Source organism: Vombatus ursinus, unplaced genomic scaffold (assembly GCF_900497805.2).
Source record: "Vombatus ursinus unplaced genomic scaffold, bare-nosed wombat genome assembly UNPS02009062.1, whole genome shotgun sequence".
Classification (NCBI taxonomy): Eukaryota; Metazoa; Chordata; class Mammalia; order Diprotodontia; family Vombatidae; genus Vombatus; species Vombatus ursinus.
Window position 1 is genome coordinate 18,720,410 of NW_020948840.1, and position 24,903 is coordinate 18,745,312.

General features: G+C 34.6%; 1 protein-coding gene across 2 annotated transcripts in view; it reads right to left on the bottom strand.

Annotated features, from left to right (window-relative positions):
- BABAM2 (BRISC and BRCA1 A complex member 2) overlaps positions 1 to 24,903 on the bottom strand; it is a 583,899-nt gene that overhangs the window by 365,004 nt on the left and 193,992 nt on the right. For both annotated transcript variants that reach the window (XM_027850454.1, XM_027850455.1), the window contains exon 6: positions 24,568 to 24,642. In XM_027850454.1, the coding sequence (XP_027706255.1) occupies positions 24,568 to 24,642 (75 nt within the window). The remainder of the gene's footprint in view (positions 1 to 24,567; positions 24,643 to 24,903) is intronic.

Below are 24,903 nucleotides of genomic sequence, written 5' to 3' on the forward strand. Positions count from 1 at the left end.
CTATCTATCTATCTATCTATCTATCTATCTATCTATCTATCTATCTAATTTTTCCTTCCAACTACACTAATACTGACAAAGTTCTCATGAGTTACAAATTTCATCTTTCCATGCAGTAATATAAACAGTTCAACCTTAATAAGTCCCTTATGATTTCTCTTTCCTGTTTACCTCTTCATGATTCTCTTGAGTCTTGTATTTGAAAGTCAGATTTTCTATTCAGCTCTGGTCTTTTCATCAAGAATGTTTGAAAATGCTCTATTTCATTGAATGTCAATTTTTTCCTCAGTTTTGCTGAGTAGGTGATTCTTGGCTGTAATCTTATCTCCTTTGACCTATGGAATATTATATTCCAAGCTCTCCAATCCTTTAATGTAGAAGCTGCTAAATCTTGTGTTATCCTGATTGTGTTTCCACAATACATGAATTGTTTTCTTTCTGACTGCCTACAATATTTTCTCCTTGACCTGGAAACTCTGGAATTTGGCTACAATATTCCTAGGAGTTTTCTTTGGGGGATCTCTTTCAGGAGGTGATCAGTGGATTCTTTCAATTTTTATTTTACCCTCTGGTTCTAGAATATCAGGGGAGTTTTCCTTGATAATTTCTTTTCTTTCTTTCTTTTTCTTTTGCTAGGATGGGGTTAAGTGACTTGCCCAGGGTCACACAGCTAGTAAGTGTCAAGTGTCTGAGGCCGGATTTGAACTCAGGTCCTTCTGACACCTGGGCTGGTACTCTATTCACTGTGCCACCTAGCTGCCCTGATAATTTCTTAAAAGATGCTGTCTAGGCTCTTTTTTTTTAAAAAGCAATTGGGGTTAAATGACTTGCCCAGGATCACACAGCTAGTAAGTGTCAAGTGTTTGATCTGAGGCCAGATTTAAACTCAGGTTCTCCTGACTTCAGGGCCAGTGCTTTATCCACTGCGCCACCTAGCTGCCTCCCTATGCTCTTTTTTTGATAATGGATTTCATATAGTCCAATAATTTTAAAATTATCTTTCCTAGATCTATTTTTCAGGTCAGTTGTTTTTCCAATGAGATATTTCCATTGTTTTCTATTTTTTCATTCTTTTGGTTTTGTTTTACAATGTCTTAATTTCTCATAAAGTCATTAGCTTCCATTTGTTCAAGTCTAATTTTTAAGGAAGTATTTTCTTCAGTGAGCTTTTGGACTTCCTTTTCCATTTGGCCAATTCTGCTTTTTAAGGCATTCTTCTCCTCATTGGCTTTTTGGACCTCTTTTGCCATTTGGGTTAGGCTATTTTTTAAGATGTCATTTTCTTCAGTATTTTTTTGGGTCTCCTTTAGCAAGCTGTTGACTTGTTTTTCATGATTTTCTTGCATTACTCTCATTTCTCTTCCCAATTTTTCTTCTGCTTCTCTTACTTCATTCTCAAAATCCTTTTTGGGCTCTTCCATGGCCTGGGAATGATTCATAGTTTTCTTAGAGGCTTTGGATGTAGGAGCTCTGACTTTGCTGTCTTCTTCTCGTTGTATGTTTTGATCTTCTTTGTCACTAAAGAAAGATTCTATCATCTGACTTTTTTTGCGCAGTTTGCTCATTTTCCCAGCCAATTACTTGACTTTTAAACTCTTTTTAAGGTAGGGTCTGCTTCCAGTGCAGAGAATGTACTGTCCCAAGCTTCAGGGGTTTTGTACAGCTGTTTTCAGAGATACTTCTAGGGACCTGTAAATTTTCAGTTCTTCCAAGGTGCTGTGATGGGGGGGAGGGAGAGTAGGAGGGGGAGTTGTTCACTCCTTTTCTGGCTTGGGCTCTGGTCTATGAATGACCACAAGCATTCTTTCCTGCCTTGGAACTGTGAGGAAGATTCCCTCTCCACCGCCACTACAAGCTCCACCACACCAGCCCTCCTCCTGGTCCCAGAACCACCACCCAGAACTGTGATCCAAATCCAAGCATGGGCAAAGCAAGAGAATCCTGCCTCAGCACCAGCAAAGATGGCCCTGCAATTCCTCTCTGATCAGCAGCTCGATCCCCCACCATCTGTGGGCTAAAAGCTTGGGAAGCAGCCACTGCCACTGTGGCTGCCTCCCTGGGTTTGCACTAGGGCTGAACCACACTCCTCTCTCACCCAGGTCTGACAGACCTTTCTCACTAACCTTCTAAGTTGTGTTTCGCATTTGTGGGTTGAGAAGTCTGGAAACCACCACAGCTACCCATGATTCAGTCCCCTGAGGCCTGCTCCAATTTTGCTGAAGTCCCATCTTTGCTGGTGCAGCCCACGCTGAACTGCAGTCCTCTCCGAGCCCAATGTAATAGACCTTTCCAATCAACCATCCAGGTTGTCTTGGGCTGGAAATGTGTTCCCCTCTGTCTTTTGGGGGGTTCTAGTGGTCTAGAATTTGTTTAGAGCCATTTTTTACAAGTATTTGGAGGGGTTTGGGGGACAGCAAGTCATTGCTTTTACTTGGCAGTACATGGCACATACACAAAAATTGACCATATACTAGAGCACAAAAACCTCACAACTCAATGCAGGAGGGCAGAAATATTAAATGCATCCTTTTCAAATCATGATGCAATAAAAATTATATATAATAAAAGGCCATGGAAAGACAGGCTAAAAAAAATTGGAAACTAAATAATCTAATCCTAGAAAATGAATGGGTCAAACTACAAATCATAGAAACAATAACTTCATTCAAGAGAATGACAATAATGAGACAATATATCAAAACTTATGGGATGCAGTGAAAGTGGTTCTTCGGGGAAGTTTTATATCTCTAAATACTTACATGAATAAAATACAGAAAGAGGAGATCAATTAATTGGGCATACAACTAAAAAAAAACTAGAAAAAGAACAAATTAAAAATCTTCAGTTAAATACCAAATTAGAAATACTGAAAACCAAAGGAGAAATTAATAAAATTGAAATTAAGAAAACTACTGAACTAATAAATAAAACTAAAAAATGGTTTTATGAAAAAACCAATAAAATAAATAAAACTTTGGCTAATTTAATTTAAAAAAAGAAAGAAGAAAACCAAATTGCCAGTGTCAAAAAAAAGGGTGAATCTACTACCAAGGAAGAGGAAATTAAAACAATAATTAGAAACTATTTTGCCCAATTTTATGCCAATACATTTGACAATCTTAGTGAAATGGATGAATATTTACAAAAATACAAATTGCCCAATTGAATAAGCCATTGATGAACTCCCTAGGAAAAAATCTCCAGGACCAGATTACAAGTGAATTCTATCAAACATTTAAAGAACAATTAATTCTAATACTATATAGACTATTTGGGAAAATAGCCTAAAAAGGAGTTGTACAAAATTCTTTCTATGATACAAATATGGTGCTGATAACCTAAACGAGGAAGAGTCAAAACAGAGAAAGAAGATTATAAGCCAATTTCCCTAATGAATTTAGATGCAAAAATTTTAAATAAAATATTAGCAAATAGATTACACCAAATTATCACAAGAATAATACACTATGACCAGATAGGATTTATGCCAGGAATGCAAGACTGGTTCAATTAGGAAAACTATCAGCATAATTGATCATATCAACAACAAAACAAACAGAAACCACATGGTCATCTCAATAGATGCAGATAAAGCTTTTGATAAAATATAACACCCATTCCTATTAAAAACACTAGAGAGCATAGGAATAAATGGAATCTTCCTTAAAATAATAAGTAGCATATATCTAAAACCTTCAGCAAGCATCATATGTAATGGAAACAAGCTAAGCATTTCTAGTAAGATCAGGGGTGAAACAAGGATGTCCATTATCACCACTGTTGTTCAATATCGTACTAGAAATGTTAGCTTTAGCAATAAGAGAAGAAAAATAAATTGAAGGAATTAGAATAGGCAAAGAAGAAACAAAGCTATCACTCTTTGCAAATGATATGATGATATACTTAGAGAACGCTAGAGAATCAAGTAAAAAACTACTTGAAATAATAAACAACTTTAGCAAAGTTGCAGGCTATAAAATAAACCCACATAAATCATCACCATTTCTATATATTACCAACAAAGCCCAACAGGAAGAGACAGAAATTTCATTTAAACTTACTGTAGACAATATGAAATATTTAGGAGTCTACCTCCTGAAACAAACCCAGGAACTATATGAACACAATTACAAAACACTTTTCACACAAATACAGTAAGATCTAAAGAATCGGAAAAACATCAGTTGCTCATGGGTAGGCCAAGCTAATATAATAAAAATGACAATTCTACCTAAGTTAATTTACTTACTCAGTGTCATACCAATCAAACTACCAAAAAATTATTTTATAGAGCTAGAAAAAAATAATAAGATTCATTTGGAATAACAAAAGGTCCAGAATATCAAGGGAACAAATGAAAAGAAATGCAAGGAAGGTGACCTAGCTGTTCCAGATCTTAAATTGTAGTATAAATACTACAATTATACTAGTAGTAAATTGTAGTATAAATACTAGCGATCATCAAAACTACTTGGTACTGGCTAAGACACAGAGTGGTGGATCAGTGGAATAGGTTAGGTACGCAAGACACAGTAGTCAATGACTAATAATAATCTACTATTTGATAAACCCAAAGACCCCAGCTTCTGGGATAAGAACTCACTATTTGACAAAAACTGCTGAGAAAACTGGAAAAGAGTATGGCAGAAACTAGGCATAGACCAAAATCTCACACCATATACCAAAATAAAGTCAAAATGGGTTCATGATATAGCTACAAAGGCTGATACTACAATCAAACTGGGAGAGCAAGGAATAGTCTACCTATCAGATTTATGGAGAACAGAAGAATTCATGACCAAACAGAAGATAAAGAACATTATGAAATGCAAAATGGATAATTTTGATTACATTAAATTGAAAAGGTTTTGTACAAACAAAGCCAATGCAACTAAGATTAGAAGGAAAGTAGAAAATTGGGAAAGAATTTTTACAACCAGTCTCTCTGATAAGGGCCTCATTTCTAAAATATATAGAAGATTAAGTCAAATTTATAAGAAAATCATTCCCCAATTGATAAATGGTCAAAGGATATGAACAGGCAGTTCTCAGATGAAGAAATTAAAGCCATCCATAGCCATATGAAAAAATGTTCTATATCACTATTGATTACAGAAATGCAAATCAAAACAAGTCTGAGGTACCACGTCACACCTATCAGATTGGCCAACATAACAAAACAGGAAAATGATAAATGTTGGAGATGTGGGAAAATCAGAACACTAATGAATTTGTTGTGGAGTTGTGAAATGATCCAACGATTTTGGAGAGCAATTTGGAACTATGCCCAAAGGGCTACAAAATGTGCATACCCTTTGACCCAGCAATAGCACTTCTAGGGCTGTATCCCAAAGAGATCATACAAATGGGAAAAGGACCCACATGTACAAAAATATTTATAGCAGCCTTTTTGTGGTAGCAAAGAACTGGAAATTGAGGGGATGCCCATCAATTGGAGAATGGCTGAACAAGTTGTGATAAGTGAATGTAATGGAATACTATTGTGCTGTAAGAAATGATGAGCAGGAAGACTTTAGAAAAACCTGGAAAGACTTATATGGTCTGATTCTGAATTAAGTGAGCAGAACCAGGAGAACGTTGTACACAGTAACAGTCATGTTGTGTGATGACTAATTTGATAGACTTAACTCTTCTCAGCAATGCAAGGATCTAAGCCATTTCCAAAGGTCTCATGATGGAAAATGCTATCCACATCTAAAAGAAAGAACTATGGAGTTTCAATGCACATCGAAGCATACTGTTTGCTAATTTTTTTCTTGTGTTGTGTTTTGTTTCCTCTTTCTTGTGGTTCCTCCTATTGGTTCTAATTCTCAGCATGAGTGAAAAAAAAACTGCTAAATTGTATATAAAATTTGAAAACAAATATAAATTACTTTTATACTACTGTTATGCAGATATTTTATTTTTAAGACTGAAATGTTCCATCTTAGAGCAAAACATTAGCATGGAACACACACTAAATGGGTGTGTTCCATCTTTTTGTTTCACTACCTTGACTTTCTCAAAACTAGCATTCTTAATGTTAACATAAAGAAAAATAAAATTTTCCAAAGGGAATTAGGATAGTAGAGGGTATATTACATTCCAGAGTGATTTTCTTTGACCTTAAAGAATATGAAAAGAAGAAAGACCTGTTTTAGAAAGAAAAGACCCAAATATATATAGGCAAATATAAAATATTCCCTGGCTGATACACACAAACTTATCAGACTTCAACAGCTATGTTATTTATAAATAAAAACAAACAAATCATCATGGCAATTCCTGGGTTAGAGTGATTATGTAAATAAAGTGCTTTTGAATATTACTGAATTTGTCTTTGAGTGAGCCTAAATTGGGACTTAACTGAGGCATATGGATGATGTCAGTAAATCTGTATCAAAAGAGTTGCCACAGTAACTACTTACTATCCTAACAGAGCAAAGTAATTACTGAAATCAAATTAATTATGCTTAATAATCACAGACCTAATATGTATATTTTCCACAACAGAAGAGGTAGAGAAATTGATAGAAATTGCTGAGCTCCATCCTCTTTTGAACTTTATAACCCATGTGTACAAATTGGAGAATTAGTCAAATGGAAATTGAAAATGAAACCTTAATGAGGCAGGAAACCAGTATTTTACTCAGGAATTTTTTTAAAGCCTGTTCTTTTCCTTTGAATTAGCTGCTGAAAAAATTCCACTAATTTGGCAAATATTTACAATCCTACATGGTTATATATTCAATTATTATCATCATTAACAATTATTTTTATTTATTCAAAACCATGTATGATTTTGTTCTGCCTCTAGGCAATCACAGAGGTCATCAAGTTCCTGAAAAGCCTCTAATGAAGAACATATATACTTCTCTTATACCAAAATGTAATGGGCTCAGACAAAAGTAGAAATCCTTTAAAAGCAAAAACGTATGCCTAGGCAAAAAAAGGAAACCAAGAAAAAAATAAGAAGGTCACTACTCCAACATTCAAGACTAAAATGACAAAGAAATGATCCTACAAAATTCATTAAGGAAGGTCAGAAGATCATAGGGCAGTGGATATAACTACAGGATTTTAGAGGTCACTGAGATGTCCCCCCACCCCATATAGATAAGAAAAACGAAGTCCAGGGCAGTGAGGTGACTCACCCAGAGTCCCTGTCCAGGCAACTAAAGATCTAAACTCCTCACCTGTGACCTCTGGTTCTAAATTTTAGACTCTTTACCCTTTCACATGCTGCTACTTCCTATCTGCAAGAACTTTCCAAGACACAGGATTCACATGACTAGAGTCACTGTCTATCTGGCTCATAACTCCCAAAGATGTACAGAAGCCAGAGACTCCAAATAACAAGTTATGTTTGACTCACGTCTAGATTCTCCCACAGGAAGGGAATGGGGTACAAGCTAAAATACAAGCACTCAAGGCATGCATAGGAAAGATTTATTTCACAGAAAATATAGAATATCGGAGAGTTCATTTGGAGCCCATTAAGAGACACTAAGGCCATGAAATACCCCACTAGCTTTCTTCAGAAAGGAACTGAATTCTGAGTTGACAGCTTTGCTGTAGGATCCAACACTATTTACTCTCAAGTTTGTAGTCACTCTGTAGTCTGAATTTCCCCAAAAGATGAATACAGTTTGGGCAGCTAAAACAATCTCTTTCCAGTCAGAAATACACATCTAAAGAACACTATCCTTGTTCTTCAAATAGCACAGTGGCTAAGAAACTATATGGTCAATCTTCCTATTTGTGCAAGAAGCATACTGCATCTGGAAATCTCCTCTCAAAACTCTGATCCAGAGACTATCTAACTTGTTTGTTTGTTTGTTTGTTTGTTTTTTGGGGGGGTGGGGGGGTGGGGTAGGTCTAGGTGATAGGGTTAAGTGACTTGCCCAGGGTCACACAACTAGTAAATGTTATGTGTCTGAGGCCGAATTTGAACTCAGGTCCTCCTGAATCCAGGGCCGGTGCTCTATCCACTGCACCACCTAGCTGCCCCGAGACTATCTAACTTGGAATAACTCCCAGTATAAACCATAAGGCTGGTGATATTCAGAAAACCTTTCTTTTATGGCTAGAATGCTAGATTCCAGGACGACACTGCCTAGGGAAGTCAAAATCACACTTCCTCCATGGAATGAATGAATAACCCTCATACTCCAAGTAGGCAAGCACATGTATGCCTCAGCCATGTGCTTCTAAAAGAAATAAATCAGTGCAATAGTCACTACTATATCTCAGGCTAAGAAAGTTCATTCTTGGTTTCATACAAAAGAATACCAATTAAAATTTCAGAGGATTTTTCAATTTAAAAATATATTTTAAAAATAGAAGCTAGAATATAAGGGTAAAGAAGTGACAAGATAAGGAGTGGTGGTGTTTGATTCCCTACTGAGATAGATTGTTGAAAAGTACAGAGACAGCAATCTTTCTAATAATAGAAATAAAGAGGACCTTTTGTCTTCCTGAAGCATATATTAAAGACATAAGAATGAACATCCTAAGGCTTATCAAACCAGATAACTAAAACACACTTGGACACAAAATGACACCAAACCTTACACACATGTATCCCAAGGATGTCAACAAGAAAAAGAAAAGCCCCTTATACACCAAAATATTTATAGCAGCATTGTTTACAACAGCAAAGCACTGGACATAAAGTTTATGTCCATTGGGGAGCATCTAAACAAGCTGTCATATATGACTGGAATATCACTCTTCTGAAAGAAATAATGAATATTGTGAATACAGAGAAGCACAGAAAAATGTATAACAATTCATACAAAATAAAGTAAGCAAAAACAGTAAAACAATATTCACAATGTCTTCACAATTTAAATGGAAAGAAAAAACAAGAACAAAACAAAATGAATGTAGTAAAATTATAATCTATGAACTTGGCTGCAAAGAAGAGATGAAAAGATACCTAATCCTTCCTTTGATGGGGTGAAGGAACTGAGTATGGAAAATAGTAAAAAAATGCCAGACTTTTTCAATATGTTGGTTAAGGCAGCCAAATAGTTTTTCCCAGTCTTTCTTATTTTAAGAGATGATCTCTAGGAAAGGAAGAGAGTGGAATACATTGAGAAATTAAAGTGATGAAAAATAAATAAATGAAAATATGCTTTGTAAAAACTGTGGAGGCAGGACATCTAGGGAAAAAGTCAAGATGGCAAGGCAGAGGTAGCATTCAGCCAAGCACTCCCAACATTGCCCCCAACAATTTTAAAATAATGACTCAAATAAAATTCTGGACTCGAAGCGCAAACAAAAGGTAAGGGTAAGACTTTGGTCAAGCTTAATATAACGTAGGAGGTCAGAAGGAAAGATCTGTGACATGAGGGTAGCGGCTGTCCCAGAGACCATGTAGATGAAATACCAGTGGTAGGATGAGGTAGTGGGGACAGAAGCAGTTCTCAAGCCAAAGCAGGTAAGGTGAACTGATAACTGGTCAGAGAGAGACTACAGGAGATCTCTATGTTAGCATTAAACATTGTACTAGACACTGTTTGGAAACTTCATTAGCTATACCCACTTATGGGTCACAGTTCAAGGGCAGAGAGGAATGCTTGTGGTCAAAAGGGAACAGTATCACTTTCAATTCTATGGGAGTTGGGATCCTGAGAAGCAACACTGTTTCCAATCCCAAGGAAGTTGGGGCGCTGAGGACCAATATCACTTTCAGTCCCAAGAAAGGAGGAACCTTACGGAGTAGTAATGACTGCAATCCCAAGGGATCAGGGGCCCTTGCTAGGTAAGGACCAAATTGCATAACAGGAGAGCGAGCACCTCTTTTCCCAGATGACATCACTTTGGAAGCACCAAAAACTCTGGAAACTCCAGAATTATCTCTGAAAACAGCAGTTCAAAAAAAGTCTAAAGCTTGAAACATTGACCTTCCCCCCCCCAACACACACAGGGAACAGAGTCCAATATAATGTTAAAGTTCAAAATCAAGAAATAGGGTAGAAAAATGAGGAAGCAACAAAAAAAAAAACCTGACCATAAAAAGTTACTTTGGTTACAGGGAAGATCAAGACACAAACTCAGAAGAAGGTAATGAAGTGAAGTCAAAACAGCTACAAAAAAAATGTGAATTGGAAACAAGCCCAACAACAATTCTGGGAAGAGCAAAAAACTGATTTTCAAAATCAAGTAAGAATGGTAGAGAAAAAAATTAAATAAAGAAATGTGAGCAAAGGAAGAAAATTGTGAAAAGTCATTTAACAACTTAATAAGAGACACAAAAAAAATACTAACGAAATTAAGACCTTTAAAAAAAATTGGTCAAATGAGAAAAGGGAAAGAAAATTTCACCAAAAAAAAAAAAAAAAACTACTTAAAAAGCAGAATTGTTACTGTTGTTCTGTCATTGAGTCCTGTCCAACTCTTCATGACCCCATGGAACATAGCAAACCAGGCCATTCTATCTCCTGAAGTCTACTCAAGTTCATGTTCATTGTTTGCACCATACTATGTCATCTTCTGCCTTCCCCTCTTCCTTTTGCATTCAATCTTTCCCAACATCAGAATCTTTTCCAATGAGTCCCATCTTCTCATTATGTAACCAAAGTATTTAAGCTTCAGCTTCAGTATTTGACCTTCCAGTGAAGAGCCTGAATTAATTACTTTAAACATTGACTGATTTGATCTCCTTGCTGTCTGAAGGACTCTTAAAAATCTTCTCCAGCACAACAATTTGGAAGCATTGATTCTACAGCACTCAGTTTTCCTATAAAGTACAACTCTTACAGCCATACATTGCTAGTACAAAAACCATAGTTTTCACTATACAGACCTTTGTCAGCAAAATGATGTCTCTGCTTTTTAGAATTCTGTCCAGATTTGCCACAGCTTTTCTTCCAAGAAGCAAGTATCTTTTAATTTCATGGCAGCAGTTGCTATCTGCAGTGATCTTTGAGCCCAAGAATATAAAATATATAAAATCTTCTCACTCTAATTGCCAAGAAGTGACGGGACCAGTTGCTAAGATGTTAGGGTTTTTTTTTTTTATGTTAAGCTTTGAGACAGCTTTTACAGCTATGAGACAGCTTTGAGACACTCTTCTCTTTCACCCTCATCAAGAGACTTAATTCTTCATTTTCTGCCATCAGAGTGCCACTGTCTGTATATCCAAGATTGTTGATATTTCTCTTAGCAACCTTAATTACAGCTTTTGATTCATCCAGTCTGGCATTTCACATGATGTACTATGCATATAAGTTAAATAAATAAGGTGACAACATAAAACCTTGTCATATTCCTTTTCCAATCTTAAACCAATCAATTGTTCCACATTGAGTTCTAACTGCTGTATCTTGGCCCACATACAGGTTCCTCAGGAGACAAGTAAGATAATCTCGTTTCTTTGAGGACTTGCCACATGTTCTTGTGATCCACAGAGTAAAAGTTTTTAATGAAATCAATATAGAAGTAAATGTTTTTCTGGAACTCCCTTGTTTTCTCCATTATCCAATAAATGTTGGCAATTTGGTCTCTAGTTTCTCTTCCTCTTCAAAAACCAGTTTGCTCTTCTGGTAATTCTCAGTTCACATACTACTAAAACCTCATTTGCGGCATTTTAAGTATAACCTTGCTGGCGTGTGAAATTACCAGTTGTTTGATAATTTGAACATTCCTTTGCATCATCCTTCCTTAGGACTGGGACATGAACTAATCTTTTCCAATCCATTGACCACTATCATATTTTCCAAACTTGCTGGCATATTGATTGCCTCACTTTAACAGCATCATCTTTTAGGATTTTAAATAGCTTGGCTAGAATTCTATCACTACCACTAGCCTTATTGTTAGTGATACTTTCTAAGGCCCACTTGATTTCATTCTCCAGGATGTCTGGCTCTAGATCAGTAACCATACCACTGTGGTTATTGGTGACACTAAGATCTTTTTTACATCGTTCTTTTGTGTATTCTTGCCACCTCTTCTTGTGTGTGTGTGTGTGTGTGTGTGTGTGTGTGGCAACTGGGGTTAAGTGACTTGCCCAGAGTCACACAGCTAGTGAGTGTTATGTGTCTTAGGTTGGATTTGAACTCTGGTCCTCCTGACTCCAGGTCCAGTGCTCTATCCACTCTGCCACCTGGCTGCCCCCTTGCCACCTCTTCTTAATCTCTTCTGCCGCTGTTAAATACCTACCATTTTTGTCTTTTATCATGCCCATTTTTGCATGAAACTTTCCCTTGATATCTCTAATTTTCTTGAAGAGAAGTCTTGTCTTTCCCATTCTATTATTTTCTTTTATTTCTTTTCATTGCTCATTTTAAAAAAAAACCTTATCTTTCCCTGTAATTCTCTGGATTTATGCATTTGAAATTAGTCAAATGGAAAAAGAAATATAAAAGCTCACAGAAGAAAATAATTGCTTAAAAATTAGAACTGGGCAACTGAAAGCTAATGACTCTATGAGACATCAAGAAACAATAACACAAAGTCAAATGAATGAAAATAGAAGAAAATGTGAAATATCTCTTCAGAAAAACAATTGTCTTGGAAAATAGATTGGGAAGAGATCATTTAAAAATTATTGGACTACCAGAAAGTCATGATCAAAAAAAGGATCCTAGACATCATATTTCAAGAAATTATCAAGGAAATCTGCCCCAACATCTTAGATCCAGAGGGCAAAATAAAAATTGAATAAATCCACCCATCACCTCCTGAAAGACATCCAAAAATGAAAACTTCCAGGAATATTACAGCCAAATCACAGACCTTCTAATTCAAAGCAAAATACTTCAATCAGTCAGAAAGAATCAATTTAAAAATTGTGAAGCCACAGTCAGGGTCATACAATATTTAGCAGCTTCCACTTTAAAGGTCTGGAGGGCTTAGAATATGTTATTCTAGGTGGTAAAAGAAATTAGATTACAACCAGGAATAACCTATCCTGCAAAAATAAGTATAATTCTTCAAAGGAAAAACATAAACATTTAATGAAAAGAGAGGACTTTGAAGCACTACTGGTGGAAAGACCAGAGTTGAACAGAAAATGTAACTTTCAAATACAAGACTCAAGAGAAACATAAAAAGGTAAACATGAAAGAGAAATAAGGAACTCAATAAGGTTATACAATTTAATCTTTCTATATGGGAAGATGATATATGTACCTTCTAATAAATTTATCATTATTAAGATAGTTAGAAGGAATCTACAAAGACAAAGGGTGTGGGAGAAACTTGGATTATGTTGGGATGTTATTTTTTAAAATGGATGGTCAAGAAAGGAGATGCCTTGGGAGGAGGAGGAAGAAAAAGGAAGAATGGGGGAAATTATGTGACAAAAAAAGAGATGTGCAAGGATAAGCATTTACAGTGGTGGGGGAAATGTGGGGGGAAGGGAATGGGCCTTGAAACTCACTTTCATCTAAATTGATTCAAAGAATTGAGAGAGAGAGAAAGAAAGAAAGAGAGATGGGTACAGATATCTATCTTACCCAATCTAGAAGTAAGTAGAAGCAAAAGTAGTAAGTACCAAGGAAAAGAGATAAGAAGAAGGGGTGGGGATAAGGTGATAAAAGAGAAAGTAGATTAAAGAAGTCTCTGGTCTGAAGCCAAACAGACTTTAGAAGAAGGATAGGATAAAAAGAAAGACAAAAAAAAAATAAACAGAATAAAACTGGATGGAGGGAAATGTATAGTTAGTAATCATAACTGTCAATCTGAATAGGATGAACCCACCTATAAAACAGGTGAATAGCGGAATGGATTAGAAACCAGAATCCAAAATCTTGTTGTTTACCAGAAACACACATGAAGATAAAATAAATGGCTGCAGCAAAATCTATTATGCTTTAGATAAGGTAAAAAAAAAAGTAGGGATAGCAATCATGATCTCAGACAAAGCAAAAGCAAAAATAGATGTAATTAAAAAACACAGGCAGGGAAACTACATCTTATCAAAAAGCACTAAAAAAATAAAGTAATAGTAATACTAAACATATATGGACCAAAATATATAGCATCCAAATTTTTAAAGGAAAAGTTACATGAATTACAAGAAGAAATTGTAAAACTATACTAGTAGTATATCTCAACTTTCTATATATATACTAGTAGTATTCTCAACTTTCCCCTCTCAGAGCTAGATATATTTAACTATAAAAGAAATATGAAAAAAGTTAAAGAAATTAATAGAATCTTAGAAAAGTTAGATATGAGATACCTCTGGAGAAAACTGAATGGGAAGAGAAATGAGTATATCTTTTTCTAAGATGTACATGGCAACTTCACAAAAACTGACCATGTATTGGAGCATAAAAAGTTCACAACCAAATGCTGAAAAGCAGAAATTTTAAATGCAACATTTTCAGTTTTAAATGCAACAAAAATTACATCCAATAAAGGGCCATGGAAGCATAGACTAAAAATTAATTGCACATTAAATAACCTAAGCCTAAACAATGAGTGGGTCAAAGAACAAATCATAGAAATGATAAATAATTTTTTAAAGAGAATGACAAAAATGAGAAAAGATACCAAAATTTGTAGGATGCAGTCAAAACAGTTCTTAGGGGAAAATTTATAATTCTAAATGCATTTATTAATAAAAGAGAGAAAGAGCAAATCATGAATTATGAATGCAACTAAAAAAAGCTAAAAAAAAGAACAAATTAAAAATATCCAATTAAATATCAAAATGGAAATCCTGAAAATCAAAAGAGAGATTAATAAAACTGAAAGCAAAAGACATATTGAACTAATAAATAAAATAAGGAGCTGGTTGGTTTTTTTAATAGATAAACCATTGGTTAACTTGATTTTTTTTTTTGCAACTTGATTTTTCAAAAAAGAAGAAAATCAAATTACCAGTACCAAAAATGAAAAGGGTGAATACACCACCAACAGAGAGGAAATTGAAGTGATTCTTAAGAATTATTTTGCCTAAATACATGTCAATAAAACTGACAATCTAAGTGAAATGTATGAATATTTACAAAAATATAAACTGCCCAGATTAACAGAAGAAATAGAAGACTTAATAACCCTATCTTACAAAAAAATAAACTGAACAAGCTATCAATGAACTCTCTAAGAAAAAATCTCTAGGACCAGATGGCTTGACAAGTAAATTCTTCCAAACACTTAAAGAACAATTAAACCCAATGCTATATAAACTATCTGAAAAAATGGGTAAAGTAGGAGTCCCACCAAATTCTTCTTATGACACAAATATGGTTTTGATACCTAAACCAAGGAGCACAAAAAGAAAGAAAATTATAGGAAAATTTCCTTACCAAACATCAATGCAAAAATTTTAAATAAAAACAGGGAGATAACAACAATATAATCACAAAGGTCACGCACTATGACCAAGAGGAATTTACACAAGGAATGCAGGGCTGGTTTAATACTGGGGAAAAATATAAGCAAAATTGACCACATCAATAACAAAAACAACAAAAATCATGTGATTATATCAATAGACACAGAAATAACTTTTGACAAAATGCAACACTAGTTTTTCACAAAATGTGACACTAATTTCCATTAAAAACACTAGAAAGCAAAGGAACAAATGAAGCCTTTCTTAAAATGAGTAGTAGCTATCTAAAGCCAAGAGGAAGCATTACCTGTAACAGGGATAAACTTAAAACATTTCCAATAAGATTAGAGGTAAAGTAAGGGTGTCTATCATCACCACTTTTATTCAATATTGTACTAGAAATGCTAACTATAGCAATAAGACAAGAAAAAGAAATTTAAGGCATAAAAATAGGCAATGAGGAAGCAAAACTATCACTCTTTACAGATGATTTGATGGTATACTTAGAGAACCCCAGACAATCAATTAAAAAATAAATGAAACAATTAAAAACTTTGTCAAAATTGCAAAATATAAAATAAATACACACAGGTCATCAGCATATCCGTATACTACTAACAAAACCCAGCAGCAAGACATAGAAAGAGAAATTCTATTTAAAATAACTACAGAAAATATAAAATACTTTTGAGACTACCTACCAAGACAAATCCAGGAACTATATGAACATAACTACAAAATACTTTTCACACAAATAAAGACATATCTAAACAACTGATCATGGGTAGACTGAGTCAATATAACAAAAATGACAATTCTAAGTTAATTTACTTATTCAATGCTATGCCAATCAAACTTTCAAAGAATTACTTTATAGAGCCAGAAAAAAAATAATCAAAAATTCATCTGGAAGAACAAAAGGTATAGAATATAAAGAGAATCAGTGAAAAAAAAATGTGAAGGAAGGCGGCCCACTCACAGCAAATTTCAAACTATATTACAAAGCAGTAATCATGAAAATAATCTCTTATTGGCTAAGAAATAAAGTGGTGGATTACTGGAATAGATTAAGTACACAATGCAAGTAGTATATGACTATAACAATCTAGTGTTTAATAAACCCAAAGATGCAATCCTTTGTGGTAAAAACTCATCATTTGACAAATTCACTGGGAAAACTGGAAAACAGTTTCGAAAAAGCTAAGAACAGAACAACATCTCACACTATTAACCAAGACTAAAATAGATAAATGGTTTGGACATAAAGAGTGATATAAGTAAATTAGAAAAGCGTGAAAAATTTTACCTGTCAGATCTATGGATAAAGGGAGAATTTATGACCAAACAAGTGATAGAGAAGATCATGGGAAGTAAAAAGGATAATTTTAATTACATGAAATTAATAAGATTTTGTACAAACAAAACGAACACAGGCAAAATTAGAAGGAAAGCAGGAAACTTGAAAAAAATTTTTACAAGTTTCTCTGATAATGGCTTCATTTCTAAAACATATAGGGAACTGAGTCAAATTTATAAAAATAAGAACCATGCCCCAGGGGATAAACAGACAAAGGATATGTACAGGCAATTTTCAGAAGAAGAAATCAAAGCTATCAATAGTCACCTGAACAAACTGCTCTAAGTCACTACTGATTAGAGAAACGCACATGAAAACAACTCTGAGGTACCACCTCACACCTATTAGATTGTCTAACAAAACAGAAAAGGAAAATGACAAATGTTGAAGAGGATGTGGAAAAACTGGGACACTAATACACCGTTGGTAGAATTATGAACGAGTTCAACTCTTCTGGAGAACAATTTGGAACAATGCCCAAAATTGTACATACTCTTTGACCCAGCAATACCACTACTAGGTCTGTATTCCAGAGAGCTCAAGGAAAAGGAAAAAAATCTGTTTGTACAGAAATATTTATAGCAGCTCTTTTTGGAGTGGCAAAGAATTAAAAATTGAGGGGATGCCCATCATTTGGAAAATGGCTTAACAAGTGGTGATTGTGATAGAATATTATTATGCTATAAATAATGATGAGCAGAATGCCCTCAGAAAATCCTAGAAAGACTTACATAAACTGATGCAAAGTGAAATGAGCAGAACTAAGAGAATACTGTACACAGTAATACCAATACTAGAAGGATAATCAACCGTGAAAGACTTAGCTACTCTGATTAAGACAATTCCAAAGGACTCATGATACAAAATGCTGAGTGCAGATTGGTTTTGGATCTTTTCTTTTGCAACATAGCTAATATGGAAATAAGTTTCACATGACTTCACTTGTATAACTGATATATTGCTTGCCTTCTCAAGACATGAGGGAAGGGCAGTAAGAGAGAGAATTTGTAACTTAAAATTTTTTAAAATTAATGTTAAAAAATGTTACATGCAATTGAGAAATATTTAATGAAATAAAAAATATTTTTTAAAAATGTGGTGGCTAAGATGGCTACTGAGTCAAAGAAATCTTGGAAAAAATTGTAGTTTGAAACCACTAGTCTCTAATCCACCCTTCTTCAGCCACCCAAGTAATTTTCCTAAAGTTCAGGTCTGATCTTATTCCATATAACACCTTCCCTTTCTTAATTATTTCCTATTTATCCTATATACAGCTTATTCGTACATACTTGCTTTCTCCCCCATTAGATTGTAAGATCCTTGAAGGTACAGTCTTGTCTTTTTCCTCTTTTCGTATCCTGAGGACTTGCTACAGTATCTGGCACGTAGTAGGTGCTTAATAAATGTTTATTGATTGATTGTGGCCAATCTTACCATAGTACACCACAGTCAAAAAGCACCATCCTTCCAAGTCCCATTACTCTAAACATTCTAAAATGGAAGCATCAGACTCACTCAGTGCAGCCAAACAAGATTAAAATGTAATTGGGAAATGTTTAACAAAATAAAAACACAACATAGATAATATTAATTTGTGATTTTCTAAGTCATTATGTGACCCACAGGAATCCATTTCTATTTGAGTTTGATAACATTGGTATAGGAGATAAACATAAATATGAGGTCTTTAGAAAAAGAATTAAAGGAAACAACATAAAAATTCTCTTCATAATGAAAATTTGAAGCAAAGTCAAAAGACAGAAAAATTAGAAGCACATGCACTATATTTACTATCAAATTTGGAAAATAGAGCACAGAGGTATAACACAAGAATTTATTATGTCTCAGTCAAGTCTAAAATAATAGGTGTTACAATATTGAACAAAGCAACAGTTTTAAAAAAAGACAGACTAATAAATAAGGAAAACTATATTATATATAAACGCATATAAATAACAATTTATTTTTAGATGAGACCAGTGATTTTATTCTTCCAGGAAACTCCCCATGGGAAAGTCCTTGCACCAATGCAAATAAGCACCTTCACTGAGAGATTAAATGACGTGACCAGGATCACATAGCTAATATGTGTGAAGAGGAAAGACTTCAACACTGGTGTGATAGCAGTGATATCTGCTAAAGTCATAGCCACAGCTTCTGGGCTACCATTTTCTATTAATTTATTTTTAGTTTTCAACATTCACTTCCACAAGCTTGTGAGTTTTAAATTTTGTCCCCTTTCCTCCCCACCTCCCTCCCCAAAACGGCATGCAATCTGATATAGGCTCTATATATACATTCCTATTAAACATACTTTCACATTAGTCATGTTGTAAGGAAGAATTAGAACCAATAGAGGAACCACAATAAAGAGGAAACAAAACAAAACAGAAGAGAAAAAAAAGAGCAAACAGTATGCTTTGATCTGCATACAAACTCTATACTTCTTTCTCTGGAGGTGGATAATATTTTCCATTATGAGAGTTTTGGAGATGTCTTAGATCCTTGCATTTCTGAGAAGAGCTAATTCTATCAAAGTTAGTCATCGCACAGTGTGACTGTTACTGTGTACAATGTTCTCCTGGTTCTGCTTACTTCACTCAGCATCAGTCCATACAAGTCTTTCCAGGTTTTTCTTAAGCTTGCTTGTTCTTCATTTCTTACAGCACAATAGTATTCCATTACATTCATATACTACAACTTGTTCAGCCATTCCCCAATTGATAGGCATCCCCTCAATTTCCAATTCTTTGCCACCACATATAGATATTTTTGTACATATGGGTCCTTTTCCCATCTTTATAATCTCTTTGGGATATAGCCCTAGAAGTGCTGTGGCTGTGGCAAAGGGTATGCACATTTTTATATGGGCTAGCATTTTCTAAGGCCCTACTCTGAGCAGGTTAGGGTAGCCTTTACTAAAAAAAAAAAAAAAAAGTATTGAAATCATGATGGAGCCTTAAATGGCCCAAGGGATGACTAAGTCTTGAACTTCTGATTGTTTAAATACAAATGCTAGTGCACAAGAAATCAGGCAGAGGCAAGAAAACTTGGCCTGCTACATAGCATTCAATAATTTGTGATTAATAATAAAAAGTGAAGGGCAGCTAGGTGGTGCAGGAGATAGAGCAATGGCCCCAGAGTCAAGAGGACCTCAGTTCAAATCTGGCCTCAGACACTTGACACGCACTAACTATGTGAATCTGGGCAAATCACTTAACCTCGACTGCCTCACCAAAAAATAATAATGATGATGATAATAATAATAATAATAATAACAGTAATAATAATAAAAAGTACCTGATATATATATTGTTTAATAATCTCTCTCTCCTCCCCAACCCTACCCTCACCCCCATCCCACCCCTAGTACTCTCTCAATCTCTCAATTCCTTCCTCATTGTTGAATACCCTTTCCATGCTGTGGGTAACAAAACTTTTTAAAAATATTAGATGGTCTAAGAATATCTTTTTTCATTCTAATCCCAATCCCAAACCACCAAACTAGCCTGAGTCACACCTGGTCTTTCTGACTCAGTCAGGAAGTGACCCACTATGTATCTAGTATACCAGGGAGCCCTCTCAATGACATGACATAATATTCATATTAAATAAATTTTCATTAAATAGCACAGAAGCTACATAAGTTAAAGGATAAGCTATCTAAATCAAAGAAAGACAAACAGTAAATCAACAATGGTTGGGCATCTATGCCTCATTAAGATTTAGAAAAGTCTAAAAATGATAAACAAGAAAAATGTCAAGGCTTTGAAAATAGTATTAGAAAAATAGGTATTAACCATCTCCAGCAATTACTGAACAGAAATTACTAGTGGTATAACTCATTATTTTTCTCCCAAACCCTCCCTTCTCCCAAACTTCCCTATTTCTATCCAAGGTTTCATCATCCTTCCAGTTTCTCAAATTCATAATCTCAGAATTAACCTGAATTTCCTTACTCTCTTTTTCTCTCACCCCACATAGCCAATAAATGTCCAAATCTTGACAGTTCTACATCTCTCCCATCTGACCCCCCTGCTCCACCCACATAGCTATGACCTTCATTAAGGCCCTCATCATCTCTTCTCTAGATTATTTCTATAGCTTCCTAATTGGTCTTTCTGCCTCAAGGCTATCATTACACAGGTCCAAACTACATTCTGCCAAAATATTTTTCTTTAGACATCTTATGATGTGACTCCTCTACTCAACCAACTCCACTGACTTCCTGTTACCTCTGATCAGATATAAACACCTCGGTTTAGCTTTTGAAACCATACAGAACCTAGCCCCAACCTACCTTTTCAGGCTCATTAAATATTACCCTCCCGCTCAGTTCCTGGGCACTCTGCAATCTAGCCAAACTGGCCTTTCCTTTATTCTTCACACGTAGCACTCTATTTCCTCACTCTATGCATTTATTTGCACTGGCTGTTCCTCGTATCAGGAATGTACTTCCACTTCGCAATCCTTTATTTCCTTTGAGATGCAACTCATGTACCATCTTCTGCATGAAGAACTTCCTGATCCTGTCAATTACTAGTGCACCAAATCTCATTTTATTTTGTATTTAACTACTTATATGTATTTATATTTACTAATTTTGTGTTTATACTGTATGCACACACACACATATGTACTTATCTTCAACCTTCAGAATATAAACTCATTGCAAACAAAGACTGTTTTGTTCTTTATTCTTGTATCCCTAGTGCCTAGAACAGGGGTGGGGAACCGCGTGGCCTCAAAGCCACATGTAGCCCTCTAAGGGCGCGGCCCTTTGACAGACTCCAGACTTCACAGAACAAATCCCCTTAATAAAAGGATTTGTTCTGTAAAACTCAGTCAAAAGGTTGCACCAAAGGACCTAGAAGGCCACGCAAGGCCCCAAGGCCACAAGTTCCCCACTCCTGGCCAAGAACATTGCCTGGTACATTAAGCAGGTGCTTAATAGTAGTTACTAAATGACCGATAACATGCTTTACTATAATTCTTAATAGTTTCATATTGGCTGCTTTTAGAGCCTATTTTAGACACCTGTGCTTCTCTACAATCATGAATGATCATTCATTTTTAAAGCTCTAAAAACTGTATTAATCACAGGACATTTCCTTAACATGATGAAAAGAATTAGTGTTACATGTACATGTAATGGATAAATAGATTCAATCCTACTAAGAATAGAATTACTATTTGGCATCATTTTTAAAATGTCAGCTATAGCAATAAGACAAGAAAAACCAGTTTAAAAAATAAACAATGGCAAAGAAAAGAAGAAAAATATCTATACTCTCAGATGGTACAATGGTATATTTAGAAAATTCAAGAGCTTCAACTAAAAACAACTAATCAACGTAGTATCAGTTCAAATGCTCAACAATGTCAATATTTTAAAATAAAAAAATCTAGAAACCATAGTGAAATCTATCACAATTGTCAAGAAGAAAATGCTTACCTATTTTTTAAAAATGGAATTATTGAAGAAAAACAAATGTATTTTATTACATGAAAATAATTTTGTGGCAACAACAGCTAGAATTTACATAGGGCTTTAAGGTTTATAATACACTTTATAAGTACATTCTTTCCTCACTCTAGGAAGTTGGTGCTATTAATGGGGAAGGGAACAAGCATTTTAAAAGTATCTACTATATGTGAAGGACTATGATAAGCACTTTACAAATATCATCTCCTAACATCCTCATAACAACTCAAGGGCTAGGAAGGTACTTGTTGTTTAGTCGTTTCCGCTTATGTCCAACTCTTCATGACCCCTTTTAGGGTTTTCTTGGCAAAGATACTGGAGTGGTTTGCCATTTCCTTCTCCAGCTTATTTTACAGATGAGGAACTGAGGCAAACAGGGTTAACTGACTTGTCTACGGTCACACAGCTAGTAAATGTCTGGGGCTGAATTTGAGCTCAGGTCTTCCTATCCACTGAGTCACCTACCTGCCTCACTGAACAATATTAAAAAATAATTTGGTTCACAACAATTCAATAAACATTTATTAATCTTCTGTTATAAAACTGGACATTGTACAAGGCAACAGTGCTAACAAAACAAAGACAAAAACCAAACAGGCCCTGTCTTTGTTGCCCAGAGTCTACAATTTACTGAGGAAATATAAGATGTACAAAAACAGAAATGATGATGACATCATAATACTAGTGATAACTTATGAAAGTATATCAATCAAAATATTCAATTAATGCAAATTTGTAGAAGAAAAATGAATTCCAATCTATAAATTGTAAAATAATATAAAATAGGTAGTTCTCAAAAGAACATGATAAACATCTAAAAACTATTCAAATTTTACAATAAAAAGAAAAATTAAACTTCAAACATCATTGAGAAATTATTATTACTTGTTAAATTGGCAAAAATATTTTAAAAGAATACACGATGCCAGAAGTAATAGGTAGATCCTCTAGCACTAAGTCCATTGCCATTTTCAAAATCATTTGCTCAGGAAGGACAGAAGAGCAAAAACAATATTTTTTATTACTCTGTAAAATTAGAAGATTTAAAAAAAAATAAAGCATAAAGAATTTAGAATTTGCTCAACCAAATGAGTGTGGTTCGAGATCCTTCTTATTTTCTCGTGATCTCCCTCTTTCCTTGAGTAATCAACACGTACGCCACCCAATTCCAAGAAATAATAACTTTGTTCTTCCCTTACTTCTTTCCCTCCATTCTTTAAGTTACTTTTGTTTGACGCCTTTTTATGGGATTCACCCACACACATTTTTTTGTTCTTTATATGTTGCTGAGACATCAGTACATTAAGAATCCAAAATATGTTCTTATACCTTGAGAAAGAAGTACTCTACCAACATCCTCTGATACAACTATGGTGTCGTTGCCTGCCCTAGCTTGTCATGGCTCAAAGTTCCTAACATCTTCCCATAAATCTTCAACTGCTTTTTTTTTTTTGAATGGGGAAATAACATACTGAGAGAAGAGGACAAAATGAATTTCTTATCTAGAGGTGATTGTTACATCAAAACAAAACAAAGTTCCACCTGAAAAGGAACCCAGAGTGCTCTCCAACACTAGGATGAGGCAACAGAGCAAGATTTTAATGAAATCAGAGACTGGGGAGAGAGTTATTAAAGTTCTTTTTTTTTTATTAACAGAGAAGACTTCTTTGCAAAACAAAAGAGCAACGGGAGTAGAATATTGTATTTATAGTCAGACATAAAGGATGTGATTCTTTTATTTTTTTTGGCCAAATTGTGCATTCTTTCCATTTCTTTTAGAATTTCTTTAACAAGAGTTTTATGAAGAGGATAATAGGGAGAGATATTTAGTAGTGAAGGTAATGTAAGGTAATAGGCAATAAAGGTAATAAGTAACAATAAAAAAAAAGATTTAAAAAAAAGAAAATGAGGAGAAAATTTTATGTACTCCCAGTGGCTCAGTATTCATGTATCTATGCTTGTATCCAATAAACTCCAGGTCACGATTCATGTTTGAATCTTATTTCTTAGCCCAATCATCCCACTGGGGCAAACTTAATTCCTATTTCCAGTCCCTTGTAACTTATCTCAATACATAATCTCTCAAAACTAAGAAGTAATAAAAATAAAGTAAGAAATTCATTAGCTTATAGTATTTTGTATGAAGTTCTACTTGGAGCAATATAACCCTTTCAAGACTCTATAAAAAGAATTTCAAATGATTTATTTTATTTCTAAGCTTAATTTTCCTATGTTAAATTTTTTAAAAGAAATTAATTTCTGAGTAACTTCAAGTAATCATAATTTTTAAATTACAAAGAAATGACATAAACAATAAACACTGTTCATCATCCTGAGAAATTACTGGCTAATGAATACTTCTGGCTAACCAATGACACTTCATTTATAATATAAACATGGATGAAGTCTTTTTTTTTTTTTTTTTACCTTGAGAAGGTATGTGGGAATGTTGCTGAAATCCACTGGTAACTTCAACAGGAAGCGAGCTGAGAACTCCCCAGTCTGCAGAAAGAGAACCATAACAGTGAGAACAAAAGATTCCCAAAAGGGTGAAGAACTGTTATTATAACACATATCTTTAAGGCCTGAAGTTTATCAGTTAACATTGAGAAAGGAATTCTAACACATAGGGAGGAAGGATAAGAGTAACAATTAAGAAGATTGAATTGTATATTAATAAAAAGTACAAAATACATTGTAATCATTATGCTATAGCAGTATCCTATTTGGTGAATTTCTAATGAAACACTCAAACCATTGGTC